This window comes from Bactrocera tryoni, chromosome 5 (assembly GCF_016617805.1).
Source record: "Bactrocera tryoni isolate S06 chromosome 5, CSIRO_BtryS06_freeze2, whole genome shotgun sequence".
Lineage (NCBI taxonomy): Eukaryota > Metazoa > Arthropoda > Insecta > Diptera > Tephritidae > Bactrocera > Bactrocera tryoni.
In genome coordinates this window covers 61,516,810-61,533,777 of record NC_052503.1, presented here as the reverse complement: position 1 = coordinate 61,533,777, position 16,968 = coordinate 61,516,810, and the positions used below count along the sequence as shown (strand labels likewise).

Here is a 16,968-nt window from a genome sequence, read left to right as displayed (position 1 = left end):
CGAAAAAACTACTTAAGGTATGCAGAAGGTTATGACTGTACAGTCTACCCCTTTAAAGTCTGAACGCTTGCTTTAGTATCTTGGTTTGCAAACAAATAAGAGGTATACACATGCGTCTAATACTTTTATTTTAATTGCATAGACATAACGTACTATATATTGTATTTTCTGGTTAAATATTACATTCATACATTACAAGTGAATGTTATCTTTTATCCATGGCAGATAAGCCTGGACGCGTGTATATATACCTGGAAGATTCTTCTCATCGCATGTAATATCCATACTGGAGAATAACCCAATCAAATAATATGCCGGTTTATTCTCTTTCGAATGTTGAACCATGAGCGGCCCACCTCCATCTAGTTTGCATGCGACTTTGATATCGTCCATAGCACATATTTGCAAGTCCGGCGAGTAACTGTAGTGCAGACCCGATACACCGCGATTAATTCTATTCCTACAAGCATTAAGTTCAAATATTTTTACAGTTGCTTTCTGTTTTATTTGACTCTCATCTCTTGTCAGAGTTTCACCCCAGCCAGTGATTTCCGCAGTGCTGTTCGGCGCACCGATATATCCCTGATCCTCATGGTACGGCAAACATATAGGACTAATGAAATCGGTAAATTCAACTTTTCTTATCAAACGTAGTAACGCTATATCGTTTTGTAGTGTCTTTTTGTTATATCCTGGATGTGTGATTATCACATCTACTACTATATCCATATACATGGGAGCGCAAACGGATTTTCTGCTACTAAATTTTTCACAGTCTCGTTTGTATGAAATGTCCCATTCTCCGAAACGTACACCAATAAAATTAACACCTTCCTTAGGTGCAAAACTTTCATCGACGCATTGTGCTATGGTGAGCACATATTGTTTAGAAATGAGTGAACCCATGCAGCCTGCGCCAAAATCTTGGGTCTCTGTAAGTAGAAATATACAGTTTTCTTTATAAGTTTTCGGCTCAATGTCTGTTTTCTTTTAGTAATTACTTTTATTAGAGTATAACAGTAAGGCTGTCCAGGGATATTCATCTATATGCGTGTCAGTCCCACCAAATATACGATCTGATACACCGACTCTGCCACATTTTTTGGGGTGTGGTATAATTTCTTTCCTAGCCATCTCGTTCCACTCTTCTATATCCTTGAAATGTTATAAAGAAAACGTAGAAGGGGTTATTTAGAAATTATTGAATTTTTTATTGGATTTTGAGGTTAATATAACATCGGAAAACGGTATCACTGCACATATACTTACTTCAGCTTTCAGCTCGGAGTGATCATATGAATTTGCTGAATAGCCAGAAGTTACACGAAGGTAAATCAGACGAATGCGGTGGTTGTGCCACGATATTAGTTGAAAATGTGGCGAAATGATCACGAATAACCAATGCAGTGTGAGATGGTGCATTATCGCACTTCTTTGTTCAATAAATTCAGACATGGTAAACATGGACACCGTTCTGACTCAATGGGGAATATAAAAGCTGAATCGAAGGAGGCTCTGATGGCTATCACGACGGAGGATTTTTCCAAGTGCTAATGATAACTAAAAAATTCGTTGGCATAAGTGTATTGCAGCGGGAGGGGATTACTTTGAAGGAGATGAAATTGATAAATTTCAGCTTTCAATTTGAACACAGTAGCATTTCGTTTAGCAGAAGTCTACTTATAGAAGTTAGTAGTATTCGCTTCACATCAGACTAATTCTTATCAATTTTTGTCTGAAATTTTAGAATGAACTCATTACTTACATTCGATCGTAACTACTCCCTCCGACCTACATAATCGAAAGGAACAGTGATTTGCAACAGACGGCACTCAAGTATAATTAACTCGTTAAGTACTCTAATTTTATCAAACTTAACCAAAGCTTCCAAATGGTAGCCTCAACACTTACATGGATAATCTTACGATATCTCACAAAAATCAGCAGAGCTTATAAGCAGTTTGAAATCTTGTTCTTTAATTACTCTAGAAATCGGCAAACTCAATGTAAAGAATTTTATATCTAACGATCCGCCTACTGATGCAAAAGACAAATTTAATTTCAAGTCCGAAGTAATACTCACCAATTGTGAAGCAAAAGACATACCAAATATTAAAGGAAGAATGTATTTAGTAAGTGCCATAGCGTATTTGATTTCATCTCAAGATAATTTTGGTACCGGAGCAGCTACGCAAACTTCTGAACCACCTTCTGCTAGTCGCGCATTTGAACTGCGCCAAATGTCAACTACAACTTAAGAATTCTTGATTTTTCATGCTCATATATAATGTTTATATTTTATATATGGTTTCCATTTTACTGTATCCAATTAAACAAAAATTAGTTAAATATGTCAGCATTACTCGTATTGTTCACTTTAGAAAGGTTCATTTATAAACAAATGCACAGCAAAAGATTTATATAACATTTCAGTGTGGAGAGCCTCTTTTCGATGTAATTATGTACATATAAGCTTCGTTTTCTTAGATTATTATATTAAAGTACTTTCCTTCCGTTCTCCTTTCTTAGTGTAGTGGAACTGCGGACGGTAAAATGTCTAGATCTCAAATTGTCATTTCAAACGTAAAATCATCCTTCCATTGCTATCAGCTATCAGCGTTTCACAAACTACGAAAGTATAACGTTCTAATCGTTTTGAGTAACGTGACCTTGCTAGAGCTAGCTCACCCAATTATTAATTTCTCGAAAGGCTACCGAAGGGACTCTTTATCACTCCGCTCAGCCCAACATCGCGGCCCGCCTGCTAAACGAAATCCTAGTATACATATATTGGAGTAGTCCAGTATAAATCACTTTCCCTCTCTTTCTTTTATTCGTCTCTTCAACTACTTTACTTAAACTTAAGCTTAATCTTTTTATAAAGCTCAATTCTCTCATTTCTCCTCTGGTACTCTTTTAAGATACATAGTGCGTTCCAAAGTAAAGAAGACTTTTGCGATAGAATCTGCTATCTTTATCGATTGTCCAGTGATTTCATGACATTTCATCGATTGGAAGTGAAGTTATTGCGTTTTAAGTGTAGTATGTTTGTGTTATCAGCGCGAAAATGAGCTTCGAACAAAGAGCCAACATTAAAATTTGTTTTAAAATTGGTAAAACTTTTACAGAAACGATCAATTGATAAAACAAATTTATGGCGATGATTGCCTATCCCGTAGCAGAGTGCACGAGTGCTTTCAACGTTTTCAAAGTAGTAGTAGTAGACGCTGTTGATAATATTTTTGCGCCTTACCATTCCAAATTCTAGGGTAACTTTTACCCAAAAATATATTTTTATTCAATAATAAATAAATATATCATATTGTGAGAGCATGTTTTTCTTATAACTGTGCATATTAGTGCTTAAAATTAACAAAATCGGCGAAATTCGCCCTGGACCCCATTTAACTAACATGCCTTGTGTAATTGAAGGTACTTCCCTGGTCTTAATCCTTGCAAGTTGCAAGAATATACATTGTTCGATTGTACCCGAACTTACTTAGCTCGTTATTTTTTTGGCTGCCTGAAAATCACCCCGCTCTAATTGTACTATATATAAGTTAACTACCGAACTATTTATCTATCCAAAACTGTTCTTATCCAGGGCATGTACAGACGAATACGCGTATAAATAGCTGGTGGCTTCCTCTCTGTGCAAGATTGCTCCACACTAGAAAAAATGCCTATCAAATAATAAGAAGTCCTACCACTGGGTTTGTCTAAAATCATAAGTGGACCCCCCGTGTCGATTTTACAGGCAATTTTGTCGTTGCCAACAGCACACGATTGTCGATAGGGATCATAAGTATGCCCGAAACCTATATCATCATGTGTAATATTGCTTGTGCATTCTTGCAGATTGTGTATATTGACTGTAGCTTTCAATTTCTTATTACTATATGTTTTCTTTTCCGTTTCTCCCCATCCAGCGATTTCGGCTGTGGTATCGGCAAAGCCCAGATATACTTGAGAATCCCATGTTGGCAAGCAGATGGGACTAATAAAGTCCGTATAAATGACTTTTCGCACCAAACGTACTAAAGCTATATCATGTAACATTTTCTTTCTGTCAAAATCTGCATTAATTATAACCTCATCGATTTTGATATCCTGTACAGGTGGCGCACAGAATTCCACATATCGGGAATCTTTCTCACAATCCCTTTCGGTGGCAACATTCCATTCGCCCAAACGTACAGCTGTCAGATTTATACCGCTTTTGTAAATCATTTCGTAGTCAACACACTGTGGTGCTGTGATCACATGGAATGAATTAATAAGCGTCCCGGCACAAGCGGATCCCAAATCACCGTTACCTGCAAAAGAAAATGCATGGATATATGAATTCTTCAAACTCTTTTAGTCTTAAAAATTTTCTTCATTACTTCTATTGAAATATACAAGCAGTGCTGTCCAGGGCAATTCATCGATACGTGTTTCAGTTCCTCCTATAATACGATTCGATAGATCCACCTTGCCGCATTCATTTTCTCTTGGCAATATACCAGTATCGCTCAGATCAAGCCATGAGTTTACCTTGAATTTTTGAAAAATGCATAAATCGGTATTATGAAGTATCTCATACTACTCATCGTATTCGTGTACTTCTCTCCCTGCTTCTATCATTTTATCTTTGTATTTATCTATTTTCCTAGTTCTCTCTCTCTCTCCTTAGCCTTCAATATATTTCCTTCCGTGGCTCTAAAAGCCTAACGATCAGTAGAAGAAATTAACGCTCACGCCTATTTTTTCGCTAAAGAAGACTAGTTAGGAGAAAACCGTTATACCAAGTTTCAGATTGAAAGCTACGCCAAAACTGGACTTAAATATCCTAATTGCTGGATATACTATTGATATTTTAGAGACACCTCATGAAAATTTAAATGTCAGCAATATTGATAGCTCATCATGAAGAATGGAAGGGTATTACTCTGGAAAAAAAAATGTTAAAGTCTAAAAGAATTAAATTCTGAACTTCTTTCGGGCGTTTATGGTATGATTTCATTAGTATTGTGGCAGGCCGGCGAAGTATATGTTAGTGATTCTGCAACTATTTAGCCTATGCAATCACTTTATTTCTGACACACAACTCAGGAAAACTCAAGCCTCTGATAGTCTGGTAGTCTCTTTTACGCTGCTGTTAATATTTCTTAACTTTTACCCAAAATATATTTCCAAATAATTTCTTGAAGAACTCTTAGGCTTCTTAACTCCCGATTTCTCGACTGTATTAATTAAGGCCACTGTACTCGTTTTAATACAATATACACATTTTTCTCTCTCTTCCAATTACATTTTTTTGTCTTGATACTCACTTTGCACTTGTCCAAGAAAAATACGCTGAAGCATATTATTAAAGTTATGTGCTTTGAAAAAGTCATGATGCCATCAATTTTACATTCAGTGGTGAGAGAAAAATTTACACGAAGTTATAGATCTCTTACTGCTTGACACTCTTACAAACTAACTTGAGGTTTTGATCATAAATAATATTTCTGCGAAGTAATAAATTCGTTCACCCTTAAACTATTTACAATGTTGGGTGAAAAAACTATATTATAAATTTATGGTGGTTAAAGTCTTTATATTATATACGCTATATAATGAAAAACAGTTGGGATTATTCAGATGCCATGTCTTATGGTATGCTGTTTCGTTTAGCGCTTTTTTAAATCAACACTGGGATGCCCGACATCAATAAGAAAATTTGCAATATCATTAGAAATGAAGTAACAAACAAATCTTTGAAAAGATTACGGAAGAATATTTGGTTAGTTTTGTAGTATATGCAACAATAAATTGTTTTGAAAAATTACTATGTACTATTGAAATCTAACGACTTTTGGAAATATCCAAAATATTATAGAATGAAAAAAGCGATTCGAAACTGTACGAGATGATTTCTAGGGTTACTTTATGCCATTATTTTTTCATCACTGTATATAAATGTCACTACTTTAGTGTAACAAAACGAATAAATAATTCAATAATAAGTAGTTCATAATAAATTTTAAATTATTCATTATATTTAATAACCATGTTAAATAAAATATACTCGGTAAAAATTATTAATACAGAGAAAACCAACAAATCTTACTTGGAGAACCCTTCAATGTCGAGGTATATTGTCTAAAAAGATGATTCCACTGACGTGAGACGAGTTTCTAACTGAAAAATTGAAACATCTCTATAGAGACTTCTAAAATTTGGAAACTAATCTGTAACGTAACGGTAATGATAGGTAATATCTTATATGTACATATATGTAAAATTTAATTCCATACCACCTCACATATTCAGATTTGCGCTCAAACAAAAAAGTGAGAGAAGAAACCAAAAACCTGTGTGAAGGATTGAATTTAATATACCTAATTATGAAGAAAAAACATACTTGTTTCGGTTACTCGAGTTAACGTTGACAATCCTAATTCATATTTGCGTCGGTAGGGTTGTCTGGCTATAATAAATTAAAGTATTTACCGAAGGTTATGAAATTCAGAGTTCTATAGTTATGTTTATTGACGCTTTAATCGCATAAGGTATTTTGCACAACCACACCGAAAACCGTTTAGTTTGCAATTTCTAATCGGAAATCTATTTAGAATAACTACGTTGTTGCAGCTATCAGCTGTTCCATGCCATCAGATCATCCATACACCGCTGACTAACAAAGACAAACTATTCAAAGGACAGCAAACCATGCTAGTTGTTCGACAAAGAAGAGACAGTTAACTGAATAGGGCGATAAAGAAATGATATTTGTTGGCTTTTTCAGCTCGATTACTACACTTGGAATTATGCTTTAAAAATGGAAAGGCCTTACAGTCTTTATTGGATCTTTGGTGGCCCTGGGTTTAAGATCAAACAATTGCAATTTCAAATTAATGCTCCTCCCATCTGTGTAAAAGTTTGGATATTTTTTAATATGTTGATATATGTATATACATGTTTGTTTACATTGAAACTACGAATTAACGACTTTTTGAATCCAATCGATTTGTGGATAAATACGTGTATATATATTTGGTGAGTTCCTCAGCTCACATGTGCCTTCGACGCTTGAGAACACCCCGATCAAATAATACGAAGTAATTTTATTTTATGTATCTTGAACCATAAGCGGAGCACCGGTATCAAGTTTGCAGGCCGCTATACCGTCACCCATAGCACAAGTCTGCAGAAAAGATGAATAGGTGTAACCATAACCCCCACTGCGAGTAATAGTATCCACACAATCGATGAGATTTAGTATTTTTACCCTTGCCTTTGTTTTAGTTCTACTACGCGCAGCTGCTTTATTTTCACCCCAACCCGAGATTTCCGCTGTGCTATTAGCATAGCCTAAATACTGTTGGCCCTTTTGTAGCGGTAGACATATGGGACTAACGAATTCTGTATATTCGGCTTTTTTGGTCATACGTATCAAGGCTAAGTCATTAGTCATCTTCCTTGGGTTGAACTTCGGATGTATTATTATATTAGCGATGCCTCTTTCCTCAGGTGGTGGAGCACAAAATTCACGGCCACTTTGAGAATTTTCACAATCCGTTTTGGTTACAATATTCCATTCGCCCAAGCGCACCCCTGCAAGGTTATATCAGCTTTAATCTTATCCTCGCTTACGCATTGTGCTGCGGTGATCACGTAATATTGGTTAATCAGTGAACCCATGCAAAGTGAACCCATGCAAAGTGAACCCAATTCGCCGGAGCCTGTAAGAAATGGTTTTGAGTTTTTTAATTTTTATACTCTCGCAACAATGTTGCTAACGAGAGTATTATAGTTTTGTTCACATAACGGTTGTTTGAAAGTCCTAAAACTAAAAGAGTCAGATATAGCGTTATATATACCAAAGTGATCAGGGCGACGAGTAGAGTCGAAATCCGGATGTCTGTCTGTCCGTCCGTCTGTCCGTCGTCTCGTCCGTCCGTCCGTCCGTCTGTCCGTCCGTCCGTGCAAGCTGTAACTTGAGTAAAAATTGAGATATCATGATGAAACTTGGTACACGTATTCCTTGGCTCCATAAGAAGGTCAAGTTCGAAGATGGGCAAAATCGGCCCACTGCCACGCCCACAAAATGGCGGAAACCGAAAACCTATAAAGTGTCATAACTAAGCCATAAATAAAGATATTAAAGTGAAATTTGGCACAAAGGATCGCATTAGGGAGGGGCATATTTGGACGCAATTGTTTTGGAAAAGTGGGTGTGGCCCCGCCCCCTACTAAGTTTTTTGTTTATGAAAATGGGCGTGGCGCCGCCCACTTATGGACCAAGAACCATATCTCAGGAGCTACTAGACCGATTTCAATGAAATTCGGTATATAATATTTTCTTAACACCCTGATGACATGTACGAAATATGGGTGAAATCGGTTCGCAACCACGCCTTCTTCCAATATAAAGCTATTTTGAATTCCATCTGATGCCTTCTCTGTATAATACGAGTATAAACATTAGGAACCAATGATGATAGCGGAATAAAACTTTACAAAAATACGGTATTTGAAAAATATGTAAATGACGTATTATGAAATCTCGATTATCACTTTACCATGCGAGAGTATAAAATGTTCGGTGACACCCGAACTTAGCCCTTCCTTACTTGTTTTTTTTACTTTTCAGCAATAAGAATTGTGCATGCAGCATACTTTCGTTTTTGTATAGAAGTAACACTGTCCAGGGAAATTCATCAATATAGGTCTCGCCGCCGCCCATAATACGATTCGATATTCCGACCTTGCCACATTGTTTTTGGGTTGGCAAAATTGCGGTATTTGCTAGATCAATCCAACTATTGCAATGCTAATAGTACGAAAAAATTGTTAACTTTCATAGTAAATTGAAAAGTAAAGAGGTTACAAATAAGTATGATTATTTTGTCTGAACAAAATGCTTTCGCGGGTAAAGTTTACAGTCCTTGGTCCTACATAAAGCCGGGTTCGTTACTGTTATATATAGTCAACTCTCACGGGCACAGTAATAAGAAATGCTCGGTAATCGTTTAATGATTCAAGAAATCTATTCATTGGCCATACCTACCACATGTGTTAAATTCGGCTAGAAAACAATGACCATAATATAAACAACCTACCGTGTCTTAACGATCTGTGGATGACACAAGTTAATATTGTTCACTCTTAATCATGTCTCGTTATTCTTTTCGTCTTTTTTTCATCGTAAATATTTTTCGAAATTTCGTGCTTTTAACTGTTTGATAAGAAATGTTATAACATACATCTCATATTGGTTTACTCGGTCATAGGAGAGTTTGGAAGTGGGTTTTAGCACCACTAATAGTTAATCTATTTTTTCACTTTTGGTCTTTTGGACAAACATAAAAACAATTTTATTTTCTGTATATATTAGTACTATAAGAAAGTATATATTTATCTAGAAATATTGAAAACGCTCTCGTTTAAGTTCTTCTTTTTCGATCACCTTCTATGCAATTTGATCCTTGTTCGGTTCCAGTTTCAAAGCTAACCAGCTGAGACTACTAAGGTTACCTAGTTCCCTTCGCACTGTGTTGTTCCCAGTCACAAATATACTCAATAAATCGTATAATCAATTAGGAGCTCTATTCCTTACGTTTCAAAATACTCTGACTTTATTTTTGAGAGATGGGTTTTTTGTTGTTGACAATGCCGTGGTTTGGATAGTGTCTGCTGAGAAAGTACACAGCTATAATTAGGTACATTTTTTTCTCAGTGAAAATTTTAGCGCCAGCCTACTGTAAGCTTACGTTCACCCACACTCATTTACGGTCTTATATAATCAATAACTTTTCCGTCGGAAAAAAACCGCAGAAAAATAAAATAATTACTGCCAATATAATCATCAGGCCATGTATTTCTCGAGGAATAATCTTCTTATAAATTCCAAAAATTTTAGACTCTAAGGTTTACTTATGTATTTCACCGCTCAATGTGCGATCTGACTCAAGATCTACTTATACTATATGTAGTATGTATTTAAGTACTGCGGTGGAGTAATGCGCGTATAATTATATTTCCCAAACGAATGCTGTTCCTAATAATTGTTTTGCTTCACATAAAAATGAATATACATATGTACATACATATAATGCCTATACAACTTTTTAACTGCGTCAAATTGAAAAAAATATATCCATAATTCATTATCACTGCTGACTATGGAATGTATATGTATGTACTATATGTACACTGCACGAATTCCTTGGCAAAAGTAACACTAGTAAAAAAATAAGTTATTTCGATAAGAGTACGTAGGTGAGTAAACAGTTTGCGCATAAACGATAACTTCGATACAGCTGGAGATCGTAAAATTCCATAAGGAAACGTTACAATTTTGACAAATATTAAATATCTTATCTATCTTATGTCTTGATGAAGAAAGATTTGAATACTATTCGCAAGTTTGAAATCAAAATATGTTTTGCTCTTACAGTGTGAAATGTGATTTGAATTAAGGCGAGCAAGTGAATACGTATTTGAACCCACATGATGTTTCATTTGTTTCGGACTTACAAAATCATCGGAGTAAGAATCACTATGACGCTTCACCTAAAAGAAGACAATATACAAGAGAAACGGCGGATTCGACAGTTCTGTATTTAAGATCTAATTTTAACTGCTCTGTTTTCTGAATAAGTGACATTGTGCATAATCTTAAGCTTTATTTATTTAGAATGAATCTTTGCCAGCCAATCAAACAGTTTGCTCCTTAAAAAAAAAAGCCTTCAAACCAACTAATTTGTGCTGATGGGTACTAAAGAAGATGACTTTATTTGGCACATATTCGCTCGAGCACGCTTCAGGCAAAAGTGAAAATGTTCTACTGACTCAGATTCTTTCGTATTAAAAATATTAAAAAAATAGGGAAACCCGAGATTTGATGTAAATAATTGCTATATTAACTTCTTGTTCTGCGAAAAGTGTAAAACAGCGATACTAAAATATAAAGAAGATCGTGGTTATTAATGACAAAAACTCAACAGTTCATATCCGTACTTCCAATTATAACTCAGCAACTCTCACAATATTTTTCATAGCTTTCAGACTCAACTCATTAAAGCCACTCTGTGTGTGTTATTCAAATAGTACTTAGGAAGTAACATTTTAGGAAATTGTGTATGATGAAGGTATCAATCATAATATATAAATAAATCAAGAACATATGTTTCGTTTATTTCTTTAAAATGTGAAATGGATAAGTATATTATAATCAATAAAATTGGAATTTGCGTAACTCCAGTGGTCACAGACAAACTATTGTTCAGTTATATGTTCCAGATTCTTATGCGAATTTTCGATAGCGTATTATCTCAAAACTGTCTGAACTCCCTCAAATCTTCTCCCTATTAAAAATATATAAATTATTTTTTAACAACTCTTTATTCTTATAATTCAAGATACCATTTTGTACGTGTCCCTAAATTTACCAGAAATGGTATAGTGATACCCCACACAAGGTTCGGTGGCAAAAGTTCTGTGTATGGAATACTCAGAAGTTAAGAACTTTGATTGGTTACGGATTTGCAATTATTTGCATGTTCATACATTGTGTTAATGTTTAAAAAGCAATTTCTTTCGATGTGGCAAAAGTATCAAAGCAGTGTACTAGCACAAATTGATGACAAACATTGGGCTTACAAATGGTGCTCAACTTTTGATTGGATGTATTTTTCATCACAAGAACTATATATAGTATATGGCATACAACACACGATTTGTTGGAATTCCACCAATAGACCAGAATATCGTCTACTCAGCCCTATCAGCAATCAGTTAGAAACAACAATGATGTTAGGTATTTCGAAAACATAGGTCGGTCGGGAAATTTGTCATATTTTTATGGCTCCATTAAGATCGAGAATCAATCAGAAAGAAGTACTCTCTAGTAGAGATTCATAGCTGCAACGTCTTTCTAAAAAGGAAACGCGGATAAGGTAAAGTATTTTCGTTAAATATTTGGTGCAACCACGCCTACATTATGGATAAATAATTAATCTGTTTATATTTCGTTTTTCTGTTAGGGCTTACCTAGTTGAAGTTTGGTGGTAATTACCATAAGTTGAGCGTCAACGACAACATGGTCAAAATTCATGTAACGTTATGTTAGATGTGTTCGGTTAGGTGATATTGCAAAGATGTGGTTAGTATCAAACAGGGACTCATTACATGCGTGGCCTATCTTGTCAGAGTGGACTTCGAATGTAAACTGTTATTTTCTAGCCAAAACGAATTGGTGAGAGATTGACCACCAGAACGAATTTCATGGAGAATGTTCCAGAGGGTTTGATTGCTGCTCTGGAAATGGCACTAAGTGCAAGAGTTTATTAAATGTTTTATATTAATTCTTCTGGTCGATCTATGCGCCCAGTGGAGCCGAATTATTTGAGTGCCATGAGTTCCGATTCCTTTCAACTTCATTGCAAAGTGAAGCTGGGGTTTAACTAACCACCACATGGTTAAAGGTGCTCGTATTGACTAGCCTGTCAGTGAACTTTCTCTGTACCACTATTAATGTTGTACAAAGAATTCTGAGTATGTTGAACTCGCTGTGTTCTAAATTTGAGAGAATTTTATTAGATTTTATTGGTTCCAAAGTTTTTGGAAACAATATCTAGTTGTTTTAAAAAATATTGAAGGGTCTTAAAAGTGGATAATGTGATAGTCGTTTCATTGATTATTAAAATGAAAAATGGAACTATGGTGTAGTGTCAGCAGTCTGTTCAGTTCACATATTTTTTCATTTCCTTCTCATGTTTAGGGTATTCTACCGACAACTGAGGTATGTGGGACATTAACTTTATCAAATCGCATCTACGGTGGTGATGAAACTGATATTGATGAATATCCCTGGATTGCATTGATTTTACCCAGAAATGAAAATTTCTTTTTGAAATGTTCTGGTTCTCTTATTAACAAATACTTTGTTGTCACCACCGCACATTGTATTACTTCAATCAACTCATTATCAGATGTTCTAGTTCGCTTGGGTGAATGGAATTTGGATAAAGATCACGGTTGTAATGAAAATCGTTGTGAGCTACCTCTTCAAGAAAAGGAAATAGATGCAATTATAAAACATCCAGAATATAAGACAAAAAGCATGGATAATGACGTAGCTTTGTTACGTATAAAAAATGGCTGCCAATCGATGTCAACGAGCTAATACATACGAGAAACACCAAGCTTTTATGAGCGGTTGGGGAGGCACTGAAAATAAACTGTATAGTCCTATTAAGTTAAAAGCCACGGATCATATATTATCAGTCGTTCAAAAGAAAAGAAAAGGAAAGAAAGACCGTTACTATTGCAATAATGTTTTAATAAGTAACAGCAAAATTTATGCTACAGGTAAAGTTAACGATTCTAGTTTACCGCTAATGATCACAGAAAATGTAAAAGGAAGAACAAATTGGTATCTAATGGAGAAGAGGTTCAATAGAAGAGGAGGATACCATCTCAGTCTATACCGACGGGTCTAAAATGGACTGCGGAGTAGGCACGGGGGTATTCTCCGCTGATCTTGGCATATCTCTCTCTATACGTTTACCGAACTCGGCTAGCATCTTCCAAGCAGAAGTACTCGGCATAGAAAAAGCCTGCGAAGCTCTATTAGAAAACCGCGGGAATATAAATAAAGCAACTATATTTACGGATAACCATGCGGCGCTCCTGGCCTTGTCTTCACCCATGACAAACTCCAGCTAGTTCACAACTGCAAGAGAGCACTAAGCTCAATGAAATACAAGCTCCAACTAAACTTGATCTGGGATCCCGGCCACAGGAACATTTTCGGCAACGAAAAAGCAGAGAGGTGGCAAAGGCAGGAGCTTTCCTCAACGAATCCGAGGCGGAGATAATACCAAATCCGCTAGGATCAATGAAAGGAGAGATCAATAAACAATAACAGGAAAAGAACCAACGACTTAATAAATAGGTCAAGGAAAAGTATTTACAGAGTAACAGCTACCACAACAGGGCACTGGCCATTTGGGGAACACGCATCCAAAATGGGTATGCCCTACAACGACATCTGCCGTGGCTGCGGAGTAGCAGGGAACAAGGAAACAATCTTCCACTTTCTCTGCGAATGCCCAGCTCTAGCATAGATCCGACACAAAACACTTGGAATCCATCTAGCACCAAACCTTGAATGGATTTCCACTAAACGCATATCGGATATAAGTAGTTTCATCGAAACCTCAAAATCGTTTGAAAGAGAAGGTGAAACGTAATAGCAGATACAGGAGGTTCTACGAACAGTGTATCAAAATGGCACATCAAGTGCTAATTGAGCCCGATAGGGCTGCACTCCTACCTACCTATCTACCTGGTATCTAATCGGTATAATTTCAAACAGTGGCTTGAAAAAAAAATGTGGAAGTGAAAGTTCCATTGGAATTTACGCACGTGTTGGTTCATTTATTGATTGGATAGTGCACGTCATAAAAAATATTTGATTTGTGTGATCAAACTTTTACTCAAATCAGATTCTTTAGATTTCTCCACTAGTAGGGGAAAAATAAAGATCGTTTCTAAGCTAAGCAATATTTCATTATAATTTTATGCCCAAACCTAAGTAAATATGTTTATTATCATATATTTTATTTGTCCAGTGCATGCGTATTGCACATACATAAGTGCATACGATTCTCATATACGCGTGTTGCATTCGTACAAATGTGTTTAAATAATAGCAGTGGCTTGAAGAACATCTGGATTGCTCAGTCGAAAAATTGTGCAACATATTGTGGTCCGATAAAACAAAAATTGTTTTATTTGGTTCCCGAGGACGCCGACAGTATGTACGAAGGCCAGTAAACGCTTCATTTGATCCTAAATATTTTTTACGGACGGTAAAACATGGAGGTGCCAAAATCAATGTATTGTCTTACTATGGTACAGGTCCGTTATTTTGGATTAAAGAAAACATGGATTCCAAATTATACGTTGAAATAATGAAGTTGACTATGCTACCACACGCTGAATGGAAAATGCCGTTGAAATGGGGGAAGGTCATTCCTCTCGAGAAATGCAAGCGTTTGGTGGACTCCATGCCTAGGAGATGCGCAGCTGTGTTTTCCAACGACGCACTGTGTCGCGGCTAGTGGAAAAGTAACTTTTCTCCGATTATTTTTTTCAGTGTTTTTAATGATGCAATTTTGTCACAGACATTCCAAGTAAGCAAAAAACACATAAAGCTTATTTTTATGTTGGCCCGTTGATTTTTAATTGATTTTAGAAGTCAAATATACAAAATTTTCACGAAAAGAGGGGATTTCAGGGCTGTATTCAAAATGATCTCATTTGAATTTGGTGACAGATATTTTGATTCGGAAAAAAACTCTGCCTTCGGACAAGTATCTTCTGTAAAACAAATGAATGTTGTTTGAGACATTTTCATATGCACCTTTTTTAAAGTGAAAACCCAACTAAAGATCAATTTTTCCTTTAAATTTGGGTTAGGTAAGCAATATCTAAAAAGTCCCAGAGAGTCCCAGTTCGACACCACTATAGAAATGTTACATAATTTGTTTTCAACGAACTGTGAAAAAATCAGCTGCCCATACCTGCCCTCCTGGGAGTTATAGCGATTTTAGTATATCACTCTCAGTATTTATTCCATAGAAATAGAACGGAAATTCTCGGAATCACTTATTGGATAATTTAATCATTTTGGTTTTCGGGTGACTTTCCGTCATACCACGTCAAATTTTTATTATTTTCAGACCGGTTTCGGCTAATCGCCATCTTTTCTTTTTTGTCACTAATTAGTCCGCATGTGTGTCCGTCTTTATATAGTATTTTCTTTTAGCTTGTGGTGGTACCTTTCTCTCTCTCTGTTGTTTTGCTATTTTATTCTCTCTCTTTCGCTCTCTCTTTCTCCCCCTTTGTTTTTACGTCTAGGTAGGTGGGTGAAATAATCCGTTATTGCGGGCTTATTTGTATTGTTTTTATTTTGTGGTTTCCCTTCATTTACTACATTTAATTGCTTTCTGATGCGTTTTTCACATAAGTGTTTAAGTGTTTTAATGGTTCGAATATTACATCAGAATATATAATTATAATTTTGGCAGTCAAGAATTATGGAATACATTAAAATTGTCTATCAGGAACTGCATGAGTTGATGCAACAGAGTAAAACTAGAAATGTGGAGGATGTTTTGGAATTGCTTGATCATGAGCATGGAGTGAAAAATAGTTTAATATTTCCAAACATAAAAGATAAATTGAAAAAGTTTGTCAATAAGTACAATACACGTCTTCAAGAGTTTAACAGGATGTATGAACGGCTTGGAGCTACGGACTGGATTCAAGAGGACTATATTGAAGTTGGAAATCATCCAACTACTTCAAAATGAAAACCCGAACCTAAGGAATTTACATTATGCTGTGAGAAAACAAAGAAGAAAAGAAGTATGGAACTAATGGAAACAGAAGAGGTTCCTGCAGATTTAATTAAATAAAAAAATAAAATAAAATAAAAAAATAAAAAAAAAATAAAAAAATAATAATAATAAAATAGTATCTTCAAATTTTTTTTATCTACATCTATTCTAGCACTCTACAAAAATGAGCATAACTCTCTTAAAACTAAAGCTATTGACTTCAAACCGGTATCAAATTAAAGCTTTTATTGCCACCTTTCAAATAAGAAATGAAATAGGTTGTGGTTTTATATAAAATTTCAGAGTTTTTCAACAAATATCGAAAAATCATGAAAATTTGACGTTTATAATTCTTGTTCGGACCACCCTATACTTTATTTAAAAAACTAATCATAGGGTATTTATCAGAAATAAAAGAAGAATTAAACTAAATTTTTTTTGTAAATTTTTAAAACAACTTTAATTTTTTTTGACTTTTGTTGAAAATTTGACCCAACAATTTTTTTCGGTGTAAATTTTTTTTTCACTCATTCTGTTTGGGATTTCATTCTGACCAATCTGTAGAAGTTTCTCATCGATACAATTA

At 35.3% G+C, this 16,968-nt stretch overlaps 3 protein-coding genes and 1 pseudogene across 3 annotated transcripts; 1 reads left to right on the top strand and 3 right to left on the bottom strand.

Annotated features, from left to right (window-relative positions):
• Window positions 1-180: 180 nt before the first annotated feature.
• LOC120779059 (serine protease easter-like) lies at window positions 181-2,236 on the bottom strand. The gene is made up of 3 exons (XM_040111193.1): window positions 2,084-2,236; window positions 1,002-1,155; window positions 181-932 (listed from the first exon to the last, which is right to left on the bottom strand). Exons 1-3 carry the CDS (start codon window positions 2,141-2,143, stop codon window positions 193-195), a joined length of 954 nt encoding a protein of 317 aa, XP_039967127.1. The 5' UTR covers window positions 2,144-2,236; the 3' UTR covers window positions 181-192.
• Window positions 2,237-3,576: 1,340 nt separating this feature from the next.
• LOC120778390 (serine protease easter-like) lies at window positions 3,577-4,626 on the bottom strand. The gene is made up of 3 exons (XM_040110177.1): window positions 4,606-4,626; window positions 4,386-4,536; window positions 3,577-4,316 (listed from the first exon to the last, which is right to left on the bottom strand). Exons 1-3 carry the CDS (start codon window positions 4,624-4,626, stop codon window positions 3,577-3,579), a joined length of 912 nt encoding a protein of 303 aa, XP_039966111.1.
• Window positions 4,627-6,964: 2,338 nt separating this feature from the next.
• LOC120778389 lies at window positions 6,965-9,839 on the bottom strand (annotated as a pseudogene).
• Window positions 9,840-12,073: 2,234 nt separating this feature from the next.
• On the top strand, window positions 12,074-16,622 carry LOC120778388 (CLIP domain-containing serine protease 2-like). The gene is made up of 4 exons (XM_040110175.1): window positions 12,074-12,088; window positions 12,755-13,121; window positions 13,180-13,344; window positions 16,555-16,622. The coding sequence occupies exons 1-4, from the start codon at window positions 12,074-12,076 to the stop codon at window positions 16,620-16,622; spliced, it is 615 nt and encodes a 204-aa protein (XP_039966109.1).
• Window positions 16,623-16,968: the final 346 nt, after the last annotated feature.